Here is a 22,909-nt window from a genome sequence, read left to right on the forward strand (position 1 = left end):
CTATTTCATCTCCACAATCATTACATACGATCAAGATAAACGACCTAGCATATATATACTTGACTGAATGAAGTGGTAAGAACTTGATTTTCCAGTAATAGTATACATCAACTCAAAAACCTATCATGTGCAAAGAAATTGGTAACACAGTAGCTAGATCCTTAGGAAAAAAAAATTAACACCCTGCAATATATCACTGTACAGTACATGCAAGAATCTTCCACTGAAGAAACCAGTCAAATAAACCTAACAACACAGAAGAATTTCAGGCAGAAAGACTGCAGCAAGAAGGCATTCCCCATGCTAATCTAAAAATTACACTTAAGTTTCAGGCTGAAATAAGACTGACAATCTCTGTTATAGATTCAGTCTGCTCTGTGACCTGAACACCTCCTGTTCTGCTGCATTTTATAAACCTTCCAGGAAGACAGGAGTTGTGTGGAAAATGAAATCTTACCCATTTAAACAGAACTTCAATTGTTTTTCATTATGTAGAAAAAAATAAAGAGACTAACACATTCAGCAATATGAAAAACTACCTCCTTCAACAAGTAATTTGCATGTATTTTCGGGAGATAGAAGAAACATAAGGCAAGTGCTTATCACCTCTGTAGACTGCTCCAAACAAGTCCCAGACTGTTAACGGACCCTGTTACCAGCAACCAACTCTATGTGCTGTATCCAGATTGTGCCCTTGCTGGTGAGCACACTGCTTGTGCTAGAACCACTCTTTGCCTTTCTTCACTCACCTTCCCTCATGCAGCCATTCTGCTCTTGCCACTTCCTGACACAAACTTCCCTAATCTTCTGACCTCTGCCTTCTATAACCTCCTGGGACACACAAGTTTTCTTTTTAAGATTCATACTGTCTATAATATAACCATCTAGAGGCTCTCCTGATAGAGAAAACAAACTTAAAAGACACCAATAGCCCCAGTTGCCTTCATCGAATCACAGAACATTAGGAGTTGGAAGGGACCTTGAAAGATCACCTAGTCCAACCCCCCTGCCAGAGCAGGATGACCTAGACTACATCACACAGGAACATGTCCAGGTGGGTTTTGAATATCTCCAGAGAAGGAGACTCCACAACCTCTCCAGGCAGCCTGTGCCAGTGCTCCGTCAACCTTCCAGTGAAAAAGTTTCTCTTTATATAGCCCTTGTTTAATCTCATTTTGAAAGTATTTATTCTTCTCACTTTAATCATCTTCTGTGGCATAAATGTTCACAACTTAAACTCCAAGAGGAAAAACCCCCAATTTTAATTCGTATATTTATCTGTTTATCTTTGTGCCACAACTTTCATGAAAGAGGGAATAATCATTCTCATCTTTCCTTCCCTCTCTCCTTTTTATTTTATTTTAAAGTTATCTATATCCCAAGTTATCCTTCTTGCCCTTCTTTGTACACTCTCAGAAACAAGAGCAAACACTGCAGCAAAGGCAAAATACATTTCCTCACCTAGCCTAAGTATAGCGTAGGCTGAAAAAATCCAGAATAGAAAACTGTTTATAATGAGGAAAATGGAAGCATTCTTAAACTCAATACTTAGTTGGCTAATATGTAACTAAGATAAGAATTCTTATTTTTTGCACCTTAACAGGAAACTATTAAATACAGGAAAAATTTCATCCTGATACATTATTTTCATTTATTCTTTAACTTCTGTCTCGGCCTCACCAAACTGAAAATGAATAGAAAATATTCCCATTACCCAGATCTCTTAGAGGGTTCCTCAGCTACTCACAGATCATCCTTTCAACCTCAGTTTTTAAAAGTATACCCTTCTTACACTGAAACTAGCAAGACTTACTGCATCTAGGAACCAAAAAGGTTTGCTGAAGAATTCTGAATTTGTAGGTGTCAAAGAACCCCATTATTAACTTTGACCTTGAATTTTTCTTATCATGAACAAAGAATGAAAGTTGGTGCTGAAGTTCACATACCTCACCTTAACCAAGATTAAGATAGATACTGTCCAAAACTATAGATACTGGTCTAGGCCTATATTAGAAACAGATAATGAGCTTTGGAGAAAAATGGTTTAATTCTGTTTTAAAGAATGAATATAAATCCCTCATAAACAGTTGATTTGGTTATTTCCCCAGCTACAGTGAGTCCAGAATTCAGTCAGGACAAATACAAGGATATTATTTTAAGACTGAGTTGAAGACAGCATGATAACATTGAAACTGGACTTGTCTTGAAAGAGTTACTCTATCAAGGTCATTTTGTCATGAAATGGAAGAACATCAGACCAAACAAGTTAAACACAGTATTAAAACCCAGACATATACCAAGAGCAGAACTGAAGATGAGCATGTTAAGGTAAATAGTACAGTTAGTCTGACTGGTAAGTACAAACAAGTAAGAAAAATAGTTAAAACTACTGTAGTGATTAAAACTCTACTATCACCCTGACTGATATCATCTCACTGTTACATTGTTCATTATTATTCACTGCTGTCTTCTGAGTCTTCTAACTAAATTCTGAAGACCATTTTTTCACTTAAGCAGTACACTCAGCATCTTGTAGTCTCGTCACTAAAGGAAGCAGGTAGGTACCCAAAATGTATAAATACATAAGAAAGCCTAAGGATTTTTTTAAACTGGCCATTATTTAAGTGGCAAAGTGTCGTGGTTTTACCCCGGCTAAGAGCCGAGATCCACGCAGCTGCCTGCTCTTTAAGGAAAAGAGCAGGGGGAGAAGGGCGGGGGGGGGGGGTGGGGGGGGGGGGGGGGTGAGGCAAGGGAAGGGAAAAGGAAGGGGCAAATAACAACCCCAAAACCAAGAAACCAAAAGCCCGTGGGTTGGGATAAGGACAGTTTACTAAAACAGCAGAAAGATAAAATATAACAATGCTAACAGGACTTTAGAGCAAAAAAATATATGAAGCTGTTGATACACAATGCAGTTTCTCACTGAACCCACAATTCAGGCCGTGCCACCCAGAGCCGTCCCGGAACCTGACCGTCCCCCAAAAACCGTGCGTCCTGGAGCTGCCCCTGTTCTTCCTCCCACCAGCCCCCCTTTATACTGAGCAGGACGTAATTGGTATGGAATACTCCCTTTGGCCCGTTTGAGTCACCTGTCCTGGCTTCGTCCCTCCTTTCTCATGAATAGAGAAATATGAAGAACTGAAAGTGTCCTTGACTGTCTGACAGCAACTAAAACCATCAGGGTGTTATCAGCACTGCTTTCATTTTAACACCCAAACACAGCATTCCATCCACTGCTACAAAAGAAGTTAACTCCATCCTGACCGAAACCAGGACAAACCCCGTGTCCCAGAGCTGCCCCCCACTCCTCCCACCAGCCCCCCTTTACACTGAGCAGGACGTAATTGGCATGGGAGACTCTTTGGCCTGTTTGGGTCACCTGTCCTGGCTTCGTCCCTCCTTTCTCATGAATAGAGAAATACGAAGAGCTGAGAAAGTCCTTGACTGTCTGACAGCAACTAAAACCATCAGGGTGTTATCAGCACTGCTTTCATTTTAACTCTCAAACACAGCATTCCATCCACTGCTACAAAAGAAGTTAACTCCATCCTCACCGAAACCAGGACACAAAGTCAGATGAAGACATGTTAGAAAGACTACAGACATTAACCTAGTTATGTGAATGTGGATAATTCACAACAGTGCAATATTGGATTATCATAATGCATTGTTTTCCCCACAATAATCCCACTTCATTCTGCGTACAGAATGGATTTGCGTAAGAAAATGGAGCTAAGAATGCACTGGCAGTAGACAAGTTGATTCAAACCTCACATATTTTAGCATGAAATCACAATCTTATAATTAAGGAGATGAAGAATAAAGTACCTTTAGGCTCCATGAAATTTAAACAGGAGCATAGATCTACACTATGAAGTCTGGAACTGTACATTTATGGAAATGTAAAAATATCATACAGCAACTTCAACCTTAGGAAAGGCAAAAACCAGTGTTTTTTCAATATATTAAAATATCCGAATCATAAGAACTGAAGTAATTTCTAGTATTGTTGCTCAAAATTAAAACACAAGAACACGATTAAGAATTTAACAGTTTTTCACAAACATGAAAAAAAAGATATTTTTACGTTGAAAAGAAACATGGGGATGATTTGGTACAGTACCTGACTAACTCTGTTGACTTCCTCCTCTTCTTCCTCAGCTTCTTCCCCAAAGGAAAGCAGGTTAAAGTTTCTTTAAGAGACACAACACATTTTCTAGTAAAACTTTCAATACTGTCTTAATAGCCCATAAACTTTAAACATATTAGTTACACATTGTACGCAACTAAAAAAAAAACAACCACAAAAACCCCCAACTTTTTATCCTGTTAAATGCACCAATTTCAAACAGTTACAACACTAACGTTTGCAGAAGCATGTTCTATTGTATTCCTAAGACAAAACAATCATCATAGCTAAGTATCACTTAGAAAATCAAATGTATGCGCATTCAATTAATGTAATTAAAAGATACAATAATTTCTTAATTAATTGTTTACACTATGTTGGAGCCAGTAAGTCACAACATGTATTTCTGTCCAACAGAACTGACAGCATACATAAACTTTAGACTTTCTATTACTTTCCACTACATGTTTATGACTATCAAATTTCATCAGAAGAGGGGTGCCCAGCAGGGACAGGGAGGTGATTGTCCCTCTCTACTCTGTCATCATGAGGCCCCATCTGGAGTTCTGTGTCCAGATCTGGGGCCCCCAACACAAGAAAGATGTGGAACTGTTGGAGAGGGTTCAGAGGAGGTCCACAAAGATGATTAGAGGGCTGGAGTACCTCCCCTACAAAGAGATGCTGAGGGAGCTGGGCTTGTTCAGCCTGGAGAAGAGAAGGCTGTGGGGGGACCTCACTACAGCCTTCCAGTACCTGAAGGGAACATACAAACAGGAGGGGAATCAACTTTTTAAAAGGATAGATAATGGCAGGACAAGGGGGAATGGATTAAAGCTAAAGGAAGGAAGGTTTAGATTATATATTAAAGGGAAGTTTTTTTTACAGAGAGAGTGGTGAGGTGCTGGAAGGGGCTGCCCAGAGAGGTGGTGGATGCCCCATCCCTGGAGGTGTTCAAGGCCAGGTTGGATGGGTCCCTGGGAAACCTTGTGTAGAACCAGGCCTGCAGGTTGGTGTCCCTGCCTGTGGCAGGGGGAATGGAACTCTGTGATCCTTGGGGTCCCTTCCAACCCATGCCATTCTATGATTCTATGGAACTGAAACTTCCCATGTCAAGATGCTTGCTTTTTGCTAAGTATTTTAGTGTGAGAAAAGTGGTGCCTGTTAAAACAAGTCCAGAAACCTCAAACAACCTAGTTACTAGTAGATACTAATTTCAGTGGCATCGCGGTCGCAAGAGCAGGACTGCACATTCTTGCCTACGAGAAAGGATTAAACTACTGATTGACACAGCTCAGCTGATACACAGTAACCACTGCAGTCAGAGCAACTGCTTTGTAAACTCTCTTCAGAAACAGAGAAGTAGGATTTGCTAAGATTAGAGAACATTCCTCTGTACATTTTGGTAAAGCCTTGTTTCAAAAGCAGGAGTAAAAAGTTACCAATCTGCAACTTGAAGGTGAATGAAAATTAACCACAGCTTATGTTACATATATTTACTTTGTGCCTTTTACTTTGGACTTCTTGGTTTCTTCTTCTGTTTTTTCCTTCTTCTGTTTTCTATTTGGTCTCGGAACAATGTCATCAAAAGGATTAAACAAAACCTGTTAACAAAGTAGTATTTTAGCCACATCTTAATTGTTTCTTTATATTTAAATTATTCAGTATTTTAAAACAATATATAAAGACATGCCAAGTTTTCATAATGGAACCCAGTTTTCTGAACTTGCAACAAAAGAATTTTGAAATTTCAAGTTCCAAACCAGAATATACTCACCTCACTACTTCTTATTTTATGTGGACTGAGAGGTCTCTCTTCCTTGTCAACTTCTACCTCAGCCAGGCGCAACATGTTATATATTGTATCCCCTGTAACCTATCAAATTTATTAAAAAAAGTTTGAAAGTCCTTGCCTATATTTTTGTTAATTATTTTGCAAAATGTAAAGCAAGCATTATGTAAAGATGCAAACTACATAGGAGATACTGAAAGCATGTAAGACTTCAAAAAGACAGCAAGTGCAACATAGAACGGTTTGGTGCTTTTTTAAAATTTAACAGTCAAACTTGTAAGAATACAGGTAGATAGACCTGTATTTTTGAAAGCCCAGGCAGGGGAAGTTGTCAAATTCTAACTGCAAGCTATGAAACAGAAAAAGAAAAGACACTGAAGTAAAATCCAGAAATGGATTGTTTTCTTTCAAGTAAATCATGAGTGGTAAATTCATCTTATGTTTCTCATTTTCCTGGTTCTTCTCAAGTAATCAGAATTTACAAATGGTATTTTCTAAACTGTTGCTAGTATTACATGAACTAAGAAGAGAGTACCATAATCATATTAGTAAAATTATTCAAAGGAAGTACAAAAATATAATTTAAAAGAATAACAGCAGTAGATAAGTAGATAGAAGTAGATAATTATCTACAGAAGTAGATAATTATAGAACATAGAAACATTTCTAGTAGTTGTGGGAAACAAGGAGAAGAGACAGCTTATAAAGGAGTGAAATGAGTTTAAAATGTAGGTAGCAGCAAACAATGCTAAAATAGCCTTTGAATACAGAGAAACTTATGGTAATATCTGTCACACTCAAATTTGGACTCTAGTCTGTGAAGCAGACCTTTCCAAAAATTGTGTGCTTGTTGTTAAGTTCATCTGCACGACCCAGTGTAAAGAAAAATTGACTCCCATTATCATGGGGCCCAGCATTTGCCATAGCAACAAGTCCTCTTCGATTAAATCGCAGTCGCGAGTGGAACTCATCCTGGCAAAGACAGAACAGAAAGGAACAAGATTTAAGTACACAACTATTCTTTCTACTTCTTTAGCTATGACTTATTTACACTAACATGCACACACAGAAATGTGCTGTTAATTTTCTTTTAAATTCAGACAGAAATAAAACCAAAGTATTTTGAAAACTAATGCCATTATTGTATTTAAAAGCCTCTGTTTTCAGAAGAAAGTATTTAGTCAATGTCTTTTCTTCTTAGAGTCTATAATAATGCAAATAAATGAACAATCTTCTTTCAGAAGAAAACATAGCCAATCTTTCAGAAGAAGACATAACCAACAAACACTGGAACAAAAAACCCAAGAAACCAGTATATCAATAATAGAAAGACATGTAAGTTCTATTTTGCTAACTTTCCCTTTTTCCAATCATTCCCTAATAATCGATTGTTACTTCTGTTGGAATTCATTATCCCCTCAACATTATAAAATCCAAAGCATTTCTAAACAACTGCATTTCATGTTTCTTGCAAAACTATTATTTTGTTAACCACTGTATTTAGGGAGAAAATCTTTATGAATGTAAAGTAACTGGAAGCTCAGTAACAAGTTGCAGTAATACAGTACTGCAAAAACCCGTAGAAAGAACATCTTCTGCACCATAAGATGACAGAATAGCATTTTTAAAACAAGGTGAAAGTAATGAGTAACTGGGTTCTAGCTGAGAGAGAGAATTTTCCTTATAGTAGCTAGGATAGGACTACAGTTTAGATTGGTGCTAAAAATGCAAAGGTGTTTTCATTGCTGCTAAGCAGTGCTCACACAGAGCCAAGGCCTGTTTCTCACCCCACCAGTAAGAAGGCTGGGGATGCACAAGGAATTGGGAGGGGACACAGCTGGGACAGACGACCCAAACTGACCAAAGAGATATTCCATAGCATACAAAGCTGGGGGAAGAAGGAGGAAAGAGGACAACTTTCAGAGTGATGGTATTTGTCTTCCAAAGTCACTGTTATGCGTGATGGAGCCCTGCTTTCCTGGAGATGGCTGAACCTCTGCATGCCCACAGGGCACTGAATTAATTCCTTGCTTTACTTGTGCACAGCTTTTGCTTTACCTATTCAACTGTCTTTATCTCAACCCACAAGTTTTCTCACTTTCAACTCTTCTGCTTCTCTACCCCATCCTGCTGGGCAGGGAGTGAACAAGTGGATGGCTGTGTGGGGCTTGGTTGCCAGCCAGCATTATACACTTGACAGTAATATATTAATACCATGGTAGCATCACAATTCTAAACATGCCAATATTGAGATAGCACTAATTTTAAGCAGCGATACTACAATATTGATAATTTTTGTTTTGCTCTCTGCTCAGGTACCAATCCCTTCCACAGACTTCATGTTTATGTTGAGTTTACTCTAGCAGCAGGGAGATGGAAGGCCCAGAGAACGACTATGTAGTTTAAGTTACAAACTAAATGTGCCTGCCCCATCTGAAATAAAACAATAAGGCAGGGCAGAACAGAACACAGCTGCTATACATGTGCAGCTTCACTCAGGAGCTGAGCCTCCTGGTATCATAAAGATGAACACATATACAATATCCAGAGACCCTCGTTAAATGAGACACAATGTGCATAACAACGTACCTTTCTGCCTCTGAGTCTGCCACACAGCAATACCTACTCTCCACTCTCCCATCTCCCCATTTGTCCTTGTGAAGTTCATGCTAGCAAGGTTATGTGTTTATCATAATATCAGAACAGCTAAGTTTAAGAACCCTCATTTCAAAAGGGCATATTCAAGTACACTGCTGTGAAATGTGAAGGTAATTACTCTGCATGCATAATGTTCCATTTCTAATGTGAGATTATTTTTCTCTGAACATGACATAGTAGAAAGAACAACTGACAGAGAATAACCAATTAGTGTGTGAGATATACAGATACACACCTTGAAGGGAGCTCCATAGATTGAATCTCCACCTGACCCAGTACCAGTGGGATCACCTCCCTGCACTATAAAGCCAGGCACGACTCTGTGAAATATGGTGTTATTGTAATACTCTGGGGAAAAAAAAAAAAAAGAAAAAAGATAAAGTATTAAATACATGTTAGTCTTAAAGTCAAACTTTCTTATAGATTATACAGAGACATCCCAAGACTGAAGTTCCAGAAAGCAAGTACTTAAACTGAATTCTGCTATTTCTATTGAGTTGTGTCCTCTACTGTCTTGTTCAGTGCGACTGTATCTCAGCTACAAAGAAAAACAATACATGGTGTCCTGTGTTTCTGTGGCAAGTGACACTGCACATCGCTAAGATAATTGTTGTGAGTTTGTGTGCAAGGTCCTGCTAGAGGAGGGAGGGTTGTAGGGGTAGCTTCTGCAAGGAGATTCTACCTACTTTCCCTGGGTCTGACAGAGTAAATACCTGACAGCTCAAGGATGGACCCTCTGCTGAGCAAGAATGAGCCAATCAGCAACAGTCACAGCGCCTCTGTGATAACATATTTAACAAGAAAAAACATGCAAGCAGCTGGTTTTTGCCACCTCAAAGGCACTGACAAATCATTTTCTTTTCAGCTTTTAAGTTTTATCACCACAACGATACAGCAGTTTAAAAGAAGAGGTAATACTACTATATTCTGTCCTGGCCAACATTTCACAGAGATTGTTGGCCACATCTACACACCAAATGATTCTCATTTGCACTCACAGGCAAGAAACCCAAGTGCCACACCTTTCACTGCCTACACTGTACCCAAACTGGTCATTCACAGAATGAAATACATGGAACATTTTGGTCCCCAAGTTATCCTCTTTCATCTATCAGGTAATAGTTATGAGATCATGTGGTGATTCAGCCCCAAGCAGTGGCTGAGCACCACATACCACTCCCTCCCTCCCTGAGGAGAAACAGAGCCTCTAAGGGTTGGGATAAGAACAGTTTACTAACAAAATCACCTTGAAAAGGGAACAATTACACTCAAAATTACCCTAAATTACACTCACACTCAGTGATAACACAAAGTATCTTATCAACCCTACAACAATTGTAGTTGTGAGTACTGCAAGATTTCAGAACCGCCCGCCACCCCCACCCCAGGCTAACTCAGCTCACCTGTGCTGCCTGCTTGGGGAGGTTACCTCTGACTGGGCCAGAACCAGGACAGACCATAAGACAACAGAAGGAATGAAGACTTTACTTCAGGTACATTTCTCATTTGTGGGTTTTGGGTTCTTTGTGGGTTTTATGTGTGTGGAGTGTTTATATATATATATATATATAAGTAAAACTAAACCAGCAGTATGCTGCACAAAAAAGCAAGTTTTGCAAATGTTACAACATAGCTAGAAATATTCATGGATGGTCACTGACACTAGGATGGTCACAAGGGAACTCAAATTTACACAAAGCACAAGATCCTACACAGTAGCCAGACAAATTCAGAAAGGAAATAAAAGCCCAATTTTTTAACACTGAGGATAACCGAACTCTTAGGAGTTACCAAGGGATAAGAAATTCAGTTACCGTTGCAAAAAATCTCCACATTTCCACATTAGTTGTAAGAACACAGAACAGGCTCGATCCGTGATGGAAGCAGAAATCCTAGACTGCTGTTTTCCTTAACAGAGGAGGGCTAAAAGAGCTCTTAACTACTAAATAAATGCATAAATGGGAAAATAGCAGCAGCTAGAAAACATGTAAAGGCACCAGCTCCTTCACAATTTATTGTTACGGTTTTCCTGATAGGGAGATTCCCATTCTGGTACCCACTACTTCAGTGAAGAACATGACAGAGTTTCCATCAACAGAAGTACGGTACATAAAACACTAGAAGCACTCATAAAAGAAGTGAAAAAGTAGTAAAGATGGCAATACAGACATCAGAATTTCGGAGGGTGTCCAATACTGCATCATTGCTATTTCAAAAATACAGCAAAGAAGTAGTTATACTCTGTGGAGACTTGCTGAAAATAAGCTTTCCCAAGCATCTGATGCACAACTTTTCAGCAATACTAAGTCATCTCCCATATTTCAGAAAACCATCTAATATTTTTAGGGGTTTTTTTCCACCTAGCTCCTCCTCCTTGAAAAACAATGCTTGAATGCTGGTTAATATTTTCTAAATGCAAATAAATTCATTGACATATTAAAACATAGTTTTGACACCTACTTTACAGAATTTTGCACAAGGATTGCATATAAAATAATTTCAACAACTCCTATCCTGTTCAGTTATTACCTTCCATACAAAGCTGGATGAAGTTTCGACATGCTTTTGGTGCTTCTTTTGACCATAATTCTATATCTATATCTCCTGCTGTTGTTCTGAGCAAAACCTATAAAAACACAGATAAACAATTAGTTTTACTGTAACACATCACTGATAAAAGAACATCATTGCTGATGCTGCAAACATTTTTGAACTCATCACATTAGTAACAGTAGCAGACATTCAGATAGCTACTATTAGCTACAGATACCACTACCAAAACTTAAGATACACTTCTGAACTGATGTATAATAAGGCTTTAAGCCCAATGGCATGGTACACGACACATTAGAATCATAAAATCATAGAATGTGTTAGGTTAGAAGGGACCTTTAAAGGTCATCTAGTCTAACCCCCATAGTAAGCAGGGACATCTTCACTAGATCAGGTGGCTCAGAGCCCCATCAAGCCTGACCTTGAATATTTCCAGGGATGGGGCCTCCACTACCTCTCTGGGCAACCTGTTCCAATGATCTACCACCCTCATAGTGAAGAATGTTTGCCCAATATCCAACCTAAATCTCCCCTTGTTTTAGTTTAAAACCATTACCCCTCGTCCTATCGCTACAGGTCCTTGTAAACAGCTGTTCCCCAGCTTTCTTATAGGCACTTTTTGGGTATTGGAAGGCCACTATCAGGTCCCCCCAGCGTCTTGTCTTCTCTTCTCCACGCTGAACAACCCAAATTCTCTCAGCCTGAGGTGCTCCAGCCCTTTTACGATTTTTATGGCCCTCCTATGGACGTGCTCCAACAGGTCCATGTCCTTCTTGTGCTGAGGGCTCCAAAGCTGGACACAGTATTCCAGGTGAGGTCTCACCAGAGCAGAGTAGAGGGGCAGAGTCACACCTCTCAACCTGCTGGCCACACTTCTTTTGGTGCAGCCCAGGATGTAGTTGGCCTTCTGGGCTGCAGATGCACATTGGTGGTTCATGTCCAGGCTTTCATCCATGAGTACTCCCAATTTCTCTTCCTCAGGGCTGCTTTCCCACACATCATCTGCTAACCTGTACGGGTAACAAGGACTGCACCTTGACCCAGGTGCAGGACCCTAAACTTGGCTTTGTTAAACCTCATGAGGTTCACCTGGGCTCACCTCTCCAGCCTGTCCAGATCCCTCTGGATGGCATCCTGTCCCTCTGGCACATTAACCTCAACACTTAGCTTTGTGTCATCAGCAAACTTGCCGAGGGTGCACTCAATCCCACTCTCAGTATCATTAATAGAGATATTAAACACTTCACAGACCCTTGACGAGCTCCACTTGTCACCATCTAGACTTAGAGCCACTGACCACTATAGAAACTTAAAACGCCATGTATCACTTTCACATTAAACAATGTAAAAAATAACTTTACTATAAATCCCTAGAGGCATATGCCTGTCTTACAAGTAACACGATTCAATTCGGTATCTATTCAAGAATACACAAAACTGAATGAAACGCTTGAAGGGCCTCCCTGTGTTAGGCAGCCACGCAGCGCAAGTCGCGCTGTGTTTCAGCCACTGTCCTCAAGCGTGGTAACACCTCGAACTGACTTTAACCCACCACGGCGAGGCGGCAACTACCAGCACCACCCGCACACTCTCCTCACTCCTCTCCTCTCCCCCCCCAAATGTCTTCACGCACAGCCCCCCCAACACGCGTGCAGCGCACCCCCTCGCCTACAAAGCCCCCACGGAGCACAGGGCTGCCTCCCCCGCGCCCCCCGAGGCGCGCACACCCCCCTCGGCAGCTGCTCGCCGCCCGCAGATCTACGGTGTAGCACAGCCCCCCCCCCCCCCCGCCGCCACACGACGGCCTACCCGGTATGTCCCTCGCCCACCGCAGCCCCTGCCCCGGCGAGCCTCACCTTGCCGTTGGTGGGGGGCTCCTGGATGTAGATGTTGCTCATGGTCAGGAAAGGGACCGGTGACCGACCGGCCACCCAACCTCAGCGTTCAGCAACACTCCGCGGCCAAACCTTCCTACCACCCCAAACCTCCCGCCATCTTGGGCGCCTATATGCGGCTCAGGAGGTGGGGGGGTGGTTGCTCACTCCAGGAGGGCAAACGAACAAACAAGTCTCCAGTCAGAGTCTCTTCAAGAGTTACTGAGGCAGAATTCCTTTTAGAAAGGTCTAGTGGCTTCTCCAGAAACACACGACTCTTCTCCGTGATTCTCGCCCGACACTGGCGTCCCCCGCCCCCCCCTTGCGAGTGGCACGATCTGAGGATGCGCCGGGAAAAGCTTTCCGGGGGCGGAGCCCTGCCGCAGGTCAGGCTCGAGTCGGGAGGACGGTGGCGGGAAGCGCGATGGCTCTGCCGGGTAAGGAGTTCTGCAGGCTGGTCTGCGGGAGGAAAAAGAGGGGGCCCCCCCCGACTGGTCCCCGGGGCGACGTGCTGGCAAGGGGAACAAGCGGAGGGTTGATAGAAAGTTAGGCGGGGAGGGCGTGCGGTGGCGCGTCGCGTCGCGGTGGGCAGCGGGGTGGGAGAAAGGCGCGTCTCCCGGGGGCCGCAGGGCCTGCAGGCGCGGAGCGCCGCGCCGCTCTGGCCCGCGCCGCCGGCTTTCTAAACCAGCCGACCGCGGGAGGGAGGTAAGCGGGTAAGGAGAGAGGGAGGTGGGTAGATAGGTGCTCGGAGAGGGGACGGCCTGCCAGGCCAGGCCAGGCCTCGGCGAGGGCGGCCATGTAGTCGCTTCCTTCCAGGCCTGCGGGACCTCTTCCCGACACTGTGGGTGAGGGAGGGACAGTTGCTCCCTTCCTATCGCCTGCTGCTGTCAGCCACCCGCAAAGTTAGATCCAGGGAGTGGTTGTTGTCAGGCTCGGGTTTCCTCCTCGTTTGTTGCGTCCCACGAGATTACCGATTAACGGTTGTGCCCTACGAGAGTATTGTTTGGCCGGGTCTGCTGGGAACGGTGGTGGGGCAGGTTAGGTGGAAGCCTGCTGTTTGCAAGGAGTTTAAATCTGCGTTAGCCAAGCGTGCAGCCAGGGCTTCATCGTGTGTTTGGGTTTTCTGAGGAAAACGTCTCATGTCTGTATTCACAGGTTTCTCAAGCATTTTTAATCTTTTTTGCAATCCGGTGTTCCTCTGAGCGAGTGAGGTCCTTGTGATGGTGGTTGCTGTATGGGCTCATAATTTTCATGAAGATTAGCACCTGGGAAGAAGGGAATGGAAAAAAAGAAGCTTTTAGTAGTTTGTTAGCTTTTAATCATCTGAAACTTCATCTAGTCTAAAACTCTGCTTCCACTATTATTATTTAAGGCCAAAAATACTAACATTTCCATCTCAGGAATATGGTGGGAGTGTTTGGTGAACATCATCTTGTCACCTGCTGGGTGTTCCTGTTGGAAATCATGACATGAAAACTCAAATGACACCTGCATGTATTATGAGAGATTTTGTAGCATGTTGTATCTGTACTGACCTGCTTTGTATGGAATGTCAAATCTTTATTTGCATACAGGTCAGTTGTGCAGTAGGGCTGAAATTTACTGAGTATTTCAGAAAGCTGAGGTAAAGTAGGTATCTTAGGTGATCTTGCTTTCTTGTTACGAGGTGTAGTGAACAAGCATGTGCTGTTCTGAGTGTTTCTTTGATGTGACATCGCAGTATGCAGGTATATTTTTGTTTCTTGCTTCTGAACACTGTCATCTATGTTCCGTGCCTCCTTACCACTCAGGTTTTTCCTCAAAAGATTGTCATTAAACAGGCACATAAACACTGCAGAGTTTATGGACCTCAAAAGGGATTTGCAATACTGTGGTTTTGGGGATGTGTCATAATGGAATGTGTACATCTTTATTGCTTAGCTTTCCAGTGCATAGACCAGGGAGTTGTCCAAGCTAGTCTTTCAACCTGAGGTTTGAAGGGAGAATTTTGTTGTTTTGAGTAGATTTTTCTAGACACAGTGCTTGTCCCAGTAAATCAAAGTTTAAATTCATGGAACTGATGTAACCCCTTCCTGGTTCTTTAATTTCTGTCATGGATTTCTTGTTATGCTTGCTTAATTGGTTATTTAAACAAATCATGTGATTGTTTGTGAAACTATGTAGCTAAGTCATTGGATTTTTCATGATCTGTTCAGTTGGAGGATGGAGGGACACCCTATTGGGTTTTTTTGGGAAATTCAGATGTGGCTTTTGGTATTAACAGGATCAGATGATAAAAAATGAGAGTGATTTATTGGGGGGGGGCAGGTCTCTAGAGTTTCTCTTCTAAGTCATGTCCTACTATGTCTATTTAACTGTGGGCTCAGATGGGACAATTACACGCTTTCTATACCTAAAATTTGCACTATTCTGGTCCTCCTTCGTGTACAGTGTCTACAGACTTTTCTGTTACTCTCTGCTGTTACCCTCTTTGCTTTCTTGTGTGTATATATGGTGCCATGCAAGTTTTTTGGTGCCACATATATTCCATGGATTCAGAATTGTTTAATGATTTGTTTAGCTTTTTTGTTTGTATGTTTTAGCTATGTCTGTCTTGTCATTTCAGAGTGATTGCTTAGACTTTTTTTTTTTTTTTAATTGCCTTTTGAAGACAGTTCTTATAATTAGAAGATAAATTACTCTGGAGTTTCCAGTGAATGTCTGTCAACATCCGTGCACTGCTAGAATTTAAGACTGTGCTTCCAGTGCACACTAATGCACACTGGAATGTCATATAGCTGTTACCATAACTAAACAAATGCAGAATCTTTCAGATAAGTGCAATAATTATTAAAATGGAAAGGTTGGAATAAATTAAATGGAGGTTTGGCAGTAAGTTAGGTGAAACTAAATGATCCATAGCAGTTTATATTAGCTAAATTTATTTTGATACATTATTGCACAGAAAAGTGACCTTAGAAATGTACTGGCTTGGTTTTTTAAAGTTTTTTATTTTTTTAAGAGAATTTAAGTGTACCTAATTTGTATGTAGTTGTGTACTTGGCGTTATCAAGACAGATTTTTAAAAAAAATTAAGATGTCTGTCTAGGAACTTCTGTTTCATGGAATTTTCTCTTTCAGGTGGAAATAAGGATAACATTAGAGCAGGATGCAAGAAATGTGGCTACCGTAAGTCTGTAGTAATCAATATGAACTTACAGTGTTTTCTTAAGTTTATGATGTTAGAACTGCCTGTTGGAGAGGATGAGGGGTTTGGTTGGGGAATGAAAAAAAGTGTTCTCCCTTGTTGCCCAGACGTTTTCAGTTTAAATTGCTGTCATTTTATTTATTTCCTATTCAGTCTCCAGCTCCTCACAACTATTCTTGTTTTGAAAAGCATTGAATTTTTTGGGGGGAGAGGAGGGTGGGGAGGTAACAAAAAATGACTATATTGTTGTATTTATACATACACTACACTTGCAGTGCACTTTCTTAAGAAATTCTGAATTGAAATCTCCATTATTGATATTTATTGAGATTAGCATTTGTGCTTCTGAGCGTCACTGCAAACTTAAGCAGACATCCCAGCTCACATTAGGTTCAATCTGTTTAAAAAGAAAAATAATTTTAGATTTGTATGAATTTCTATGCTAAGAAAAAATTGTGTATTCAGGAGTTCAGGAAACAGTTAATTTTGTTAGTACACGCTCTGTAGTTAGCATTTAGCTCAGGCTTTGCATTATGTTCTGGTCATAGAAGCGTGTCTGTGGTTATTCTCATGGTAAAGACAGGTATTAGTGAAGATTTCAATTTATTAATCACTAACTTCTTTTATGTTCAGAACAGTGAATAAGTAGACATTGCTTTGCAGTGAATTGTGTTTTACTTTTAACAATGTGATTTAATCTGGATTTTTTTTTTTATGTGAGTTTGGTGGGAGAGAAAGCTTGCTTTGTTCTTTCACTGTGGGCTTCTGGCCTTTTTTCCGAGGAACTTTGTGAGCAAATTGCTTTCTGTATCTGCTCTTCCAAAGGAACGTGGATATCATAGATTTAGTTCTTCATTTCTCCATGTAGTATCAGAAGTGCTCTTGAAAAGAAGGAAACTTGTAATCAAATCACACAGCCAGTATTTGCTTCTAAAAGCTCTATCTTCAAGATGTAGGTATTTTGTTATGAAGAAGATGAGCTTATTTCAATTGCTACTTGAATTCCTGTTTCTTTAGATTAGTTTGTCCCAAACCGTATCTTCAGTTTGTTTTATTTCTCTTTTTTATTTGAATAGGTGCATTCAGCACAAGGTTTCTAAGTCAGTCATGATGTAACTTAGAAAAATAAATACACCATTCAAGTAGTAGCTTATCTCCTGGTTGTTAAATATTATGTCTCATAAGCGAATAAGCTTTTTCATTACAACAAGACAAGAAGAACAATATAACACACTTGCTCTAGTTTTTTTAATATTGCTCTTCATGCGTTTAGGTAATTTCTTCAGGATAGATCTGAGACCATTAAAAAAGAAAGTAGAATTTGGGAAAGATCTTTAACAGTAGTAAGAGGTCATAAAGCACTATTAAATGGAATAACAATGTGAAACCTGTCAAAATTCTTTGAAGCCTTTTAAAAATAAGCCTTCTCCATCCTTGTTCAGAGATTGCAGCTTAGCCTTTTTTCACTTCTTAAAACTGAATAATACTAAAATGGATTTTCTTAAGCTTTTGATTTTTTTTTTTGTAAACTTTGACCTTTTTCTTTTTATTTGTTTTGTTCAGCTGGTCATCTGACATTTGAATGTCGAAACTTCCTCCGAGTAGATCCTCAGAGAGATATTGTTTTAGATGTTAGCAGCACCAGCAGTGAAGACAGTGAGGAAGAAGAACTGCAGAGATTGCAAGCCATGCGTGAAAAAAAGAGTAAGATGTTCTTTTTGAAGTTTGGCTGGTTTTTATTTTTCTCTGAGTAAATTGGTTAATGATCTTCTGAAGTACTAGAATTCTCATTTTAGCCTTTTTGATAACTACTGTTAGTTCTTTTCGTCTGTGCTTTAAATGTAGGTCTCTTACTTCATGTATTCAAAGATTTTATATAGCCACATGTATTATTACTATTAATGTTATTAATTCCTGTTATAGGAAATTAGTAATATACCCATTTGGAAACCCTCTAAAAGAGCTCCTAAATACAAAAGAATATAGACTTACTAGGAAGCTGCTTATGATGAAAATGACATGGGTGTTCAGAGTTCTTTTCATTAAAGCATGTAATTTAAACATCTTGAAGTTGGTAGTAACTCTTAATACTAATGACAAATAAGACAGCTGAAATTCTCTAGTTTTAGTAGTCTTTTGATCAAAACAGCTAGTTAATTGAAATTAAGTAGTGTTCTCTGTTTGGAAGGTCTGAGCATCAGCTGTTTTTCAGAGAGTAAATAAAAGCAGATACGTGAGTTCATTTGAACTTGGAATCCAAAGAGGATGTTCCCCTGAGTAAGAAGGGGAGATTGTGCCACCATAACAGGTTTTAAATGAATGAACGTTCTTCCTGTCTGTACCCTAAACCAGCATGTTTTGTTCTGCTTCTCCACTTTCCAGACGCAATATTCAGTTCATATTAAAGCTGCTATTTAGGAAGAAGGGATAGATGGAACCCTCTAATTCGCTGGAACACTTCAAAAGAAATGGGTAGTCTGCTTGTCAGAAGGGCTGAATTTGTACTGCAGCAGTCTTTCCTTGGAACAAGTCTCTTTGGGAAAACTTCCCATTTAGTACATGCTTATTTTGAGAGTTATTTTGTCCCTAAACTGACTGAAGAAACTGAAGGAAAAATGCCCATTTACTTGATCTTGAACAGAAAAATAATAAATAGGGATTTTTCTCAAACTGTGGCTAGCATGTGTACCGGAACTTGATAATCTAGGGAGGATTTTGCCATTTTCATGTGGCCTAATTGGTTTAAGATTTTTGCATTGTTTGCACTTAATTTTCTGCACCACTTTCGTAAAAATTGCTGAGTGCTTTTATTCCACACACTTTTGTTTCTGTTTAATTGCTCCAAAAGAAATTTGCTTTTTGTAACTCATATTTCAAATTTTACTCCAGAGCATAAAGACCAGTAACTTCTATTTGTGGCAGCAAATGAATGACTGCACTAGCATGCAAGCTTTATAGAAAATTATATCTATGATAGAAATAAGATGAAATGCTCAAAATGAGCTATATGTTTTAAGGGTAAACTGCAAAGCCAGTATTTTCCTGTTAGTTGACATTGTAATGTGTATTTATGTAGTGGATTTGCATTTCAGAGAGTTGAAAAAATACTTCCTGAACCAGTATAGAAAAGTCTAAGGTCAGAAATTCATGCAGTGTGATAAAAATACTGCTTCTAAGTGAAATGTGAAGACACTATATGATATTATAGTGTTAGGGCAGGAAACAAATGTGACCAGATGAGAGGTAACTCTTCTGCCAATTTTTGTAGACAATATATTGGCAGCTCGTGCAAATTTATCATAGTTATGGCATAGTTATTGATGAAGTGTGAAATGAAGATGTTTGAAAATAATTCAGGTAAGCCTAAGGGAATATTCCTTTTTTTCAGTGTTCTATTTAAATCACCCATTTTCAGACTTGAGCAAGTCTTTTAAAATACAGAAGAATGAATATGAAAACCTCAAGATAATGTAAACATGTAAGAAAAGCCACATCTTTTTTGCCACGTTTTACAGGCCTTTTCTCATTCTTAGTACTTATATGAAATTCAGTAGAATAAAAGTGTTATAAAAAGGCCTGCTACTCTGCAAAGTATTTCAGAAATTGATATACCAGACTAGAATTTTCAGGAAGGAAGAGAAGAACTTTTAACCAGAACTTTATAGTAACTCTACATTGCTATTAAAATCACTCTTTTAATGCTCATCTTAATTCAGGTAAGTGTTCTCTAAACTGTAACTTTCTATCCCCAGATTTAAATGAAGAAGAAGAAAAAAAGAAACAAAGAAGAAAAAGCAAAGAAAAAACAAAATTGAAAAGACCAAGGAAAAGGTAACTCTATCGCATGCCTATTTTAATTTTTAAACTGTAGAACTATTTCTGATGGTTGAGTTGTTTATTAAAAAACATTATTTCTTTTGATGCAGCTTTATTTGTAAGTTCATCTTCAGTTTGCAAAGCTCCCTGTATTCCAGTGAGAGCTTGCTTGTTCTTTGATAATTAGTAAAGCCACAGGCTTTGTGTTGTGGAGTTAGGACCAGGAAAGTCTAGACGGCTCTAGCAAGCTGGAGGTCTCCAGGTTTGAGAAAGCAATGCTCCCTCTGACTGTCCAACACTAGGCAAGATGTGGTGGGAAAAGGACAAGGAGACAGGAGTATTAAAGAGTCAGTCAGGGACCCTAACATTCCTTGCATGTACACATGCATGTGTAGTCATACAACCATATATATACATGCTTTAAGTAATATGCAACTATCATAGGTAACATAGTAAAAATGTAGTTTTACTTAGCATGTGTAAGTTGTAATGTTCCTGTTATTTTAGAAGCCTTTTAAAAAGTGTTACTTCAGTTTCAAAGGAAAGCGTTGTAATACCCAGATTTATTATGTATCTGTATTTTGGTCTGCTGGCTGGTGGGTAGGGGAGGGCAGAGTTTGGTTTTGGTTTTCTGTGTGTTTTTCTGTTTGGTTGGGGTTTTTTTAGAGTCTAGACAGGCTGCTCATTAGAAATGTTTGTGAGACCATATCTGGGGAGCTGCACTAAAAGCAGAGAACTGTGGACGCTGCAATAAAAAGGTCTTTGAGAATTAAAGATACAGGATTTAACATTGGGTTTATTGACATTTTTTCCACCTTCCTTATTTAGATGGTGTAGCTCTATTTTACACTTAAGAACACAGTAGGAAAGAGTCATTGTACTGTAATGCACAGTTAATCATGTAAACAATAGCACAAAAATTGAGAAAATTGTGACTTTTATTATCTTAATTCTTGTATGTATGTATGTAATCAGTCATCACTGCTGGTTTGAGACCAATAATACCAGCTGCAAGAGCATCCCAATTTGTCATATCTGTTTCTCTTAGTTTTTTGCATGAAAGAAATTCATGAAGATTTGTCTGAAGGCATTACTGTAACATTGCTACTGATCATGTGATATTTGAAAAGCTGGAAGCTGTATCTTACTGTAATACCTAACAGTTTTCCATTGGTCTGTGCTCTTAGTTTGTGTCTCTTTGAAAGTTGAAAAACACTCAATTTGCCTATTCCATTGTTAATTAATCTGTATTATTAGCATACTGCTTTTCTGGCACTGGAGTCTAGTTAGACAAGTCATCGTTCAGTTGAACATGCAGACTGAGATACCATAAGCTTTTCAGTGGATGCTACTGTATGAATTCCACAGCAAACGTGATTTGAGACGTTTACAGATAAAAATACAGAAACCAAAAAAACAACTTTTTTTTTTTTTTTACTAGATCGTCCTCATCGAGTTCTGCAGAAGAGGATGGGCGAAAGTCAAAAAAACAAAAATCACACAGAAAAGAAAGAGAAAAGGAAAAAAAGCATAAATCTAAAAAAGGAAAGCACCATAAAAAGGAGAAGAAGAAGAGGCGAAAGGAAAAAAGTTCATCTTCTGATAGTTCAGACAGTTCTAGTAGTGACTGAGGTGCTGGCCTATTTTTGTATTCATTTCTGCAGAGAAGATGATAATCCTTTCACATCAGATTTAGTTGTGCTTTGCAATGCTTTTATTTTAAAATCGTAGAATGGCATGGTTTGGAAGGGACCCCAAGGATCATAGACCTCCAACCCTCCTGCCACAGACAGGGACACCAACCTCCAGCCTGGAGTTACACAAGGTTGCCCAGGGCCTCATCCAACCTGGCCTTGAACACCTACAGGAGTGGGGCATCCACCACTTCTCTGGGAAGCCTGTTCCAGAACCTCACCTCTCCCTCTGTAAAAAAACTTCCCCCTAAATGACATATATATATATATATTTTTTTCCCCCCTAAATGATATATATATTTTTAAGAAATCTATTTGTGAATGTCAGTGCTTCAAATTATTAAATGGACCATTTGGGAAAAATTCTGCTCTGCTATTTCAAGTTTATTAGTACTAAAGCATGCAAATCTAGCTGGTTCTTCACTGTTAGTTCAGTTGTGATTAGTTCTTTTTAGAATTCTTTACACTGGGGTATCGTAAATGTTAGTTTTCCAGTCTTTGTGTAGAAAGATTTGGACTTCGATGTGCTTAATGTCAGAATAGTTAAATTAAGTTTGGAAATACAATTAAGGTTTTCAGTTGTCCTCTTGATGTGTGTTTTGCATTACATTTTCTACTTGCATACATAAATCAGTGAAATCAGTGGGTCTGGAGCAAGGAAAAAATGGATAATAAGAAGCTAAAAGAAATCACTGCTTCAAAATTATCTTCTAAAATAGACTTTGCCACACAGTAATACATTCTTTTGGCAGGATCACTGTGAGCAAGCTGAAAACAAAAGCAAATAAAAGCTGTTAATGTTTCTAAATCCATCCTTTCTGTTTAGGTTTCGTCCTTTTACACCTATGACTGTTTTATCTTTGATATAAAGGCTCACTTCCTAACTCCAGATGTCTGTCCAGCAAAATTGTTTATGAAGAACCACGTTAATACAGTCTGCAGTGATCAGTACCAACGTAAACCAAAATAGGCAATTCAAAGACTGACAAATGACAAGAACTGTGAAGCCTGTGTTCATTCTAATGAAACTTCCATTGAGAAGCTAAACCAACCAACCTCTTGTGGAATATAAGCAGTTTGTGATGTTGAAGTCAGTAGTAAAATTTTACTATTTGCTATTAGGAGCAGTGTCAAAATTTTATAATTGAATTCTGGGGTATCCAATTCGTATCTTGTACTGTGGCAGGGTACAAGTTCAAGACAGGCTGA

The 22,909-nt window shown here is 39.5% G+C and overlaps 2 protein-coding genes across 2 annotated transcripts in view; one reads left to right on the top strand and one right to left on the bottom strand.

Moving 5' to 3' along the window:
* The window catches only part of CWC27 (CWC27 spliceosome associated cyclophilin), a 118,448-nt gene extending 105,132 nt beyond the window's left edge, over positions 1 to 13,316 (bottom strand). The window contains exons 1-7 of the mRNA XM_084278966.1: positions 12,986 to 13,316; positions 11,106 to 11,202; positions 8,812 to 8,924; positions 6,747 to 6,890; positions 5,904 to 6,002; positions 5,627 to 5,730; positions 4,124 to 4,193 (exon numbers count right to left, since the gene is read on the bottom strand). Coding sequence (XP_084135092.1) covers positions 4,124 to 4,193; positions 5,627 to 5,730; positions 5,904 to 6,002; positions 6,747 to 6,890; positions 8,812 to 8,924; positions 11,106 to 11,202; positions 12,986 to 13,027 — 669 coding nt within the window. The 5' untranslated portion in view covers positions 13,028 to 13,316. The remainder of the gene's footprint in view (positions 1 to 4,123; positions 4,194 to 5,626; positions 5,731 to 5,903; positions 6,003 to 6,746; positions 6,891 to 8,811; positions 8,925 to 11,105; positions 11,203 to 12,985) is intronic.
* A 76-nt stretch (positions 13,317 to 13,392) lies between these two features.
* On the top strand, positions 13,393 to 22,503 carry SREK1IP1 (SREK1 interacting protein 1). Its single transcript, XM_084278327.1, has 5 exons — positions 13,393 to 13,440; positions 16,124 to 16,171; positions 17,754 to 17,894; positions 19,943 to 20,021; positions 21,448 to 22,503. Exons 1-5 carry the CDS (start codon positions 13,428 to 13,430, stop codon positions 21,635 to 21,637), a joined length of 471 nt encoding a protein of 156 aa, XP_084134453.1. The 5' UTR covers positions 13,393 to 13,427; the 3' UTR covers positions 21,638 to 22,503.
* Positions 22,504 to 22,909: the final 406 nt, after the last annotated feature.

The sequence above is a fragment of the Gallinula chloropus genome (genome assembly GCF_964237585.1).
Source record: "Gallinula chloropus genome assembly, chromosome: Z".
NCBI classification, from domain to species: domain Eukaryota; kingdom Metazoa; phylum Chordata; class Aves; order Gruiformes; family Rallidae; genus Gallinula; species Gallinula chloropus.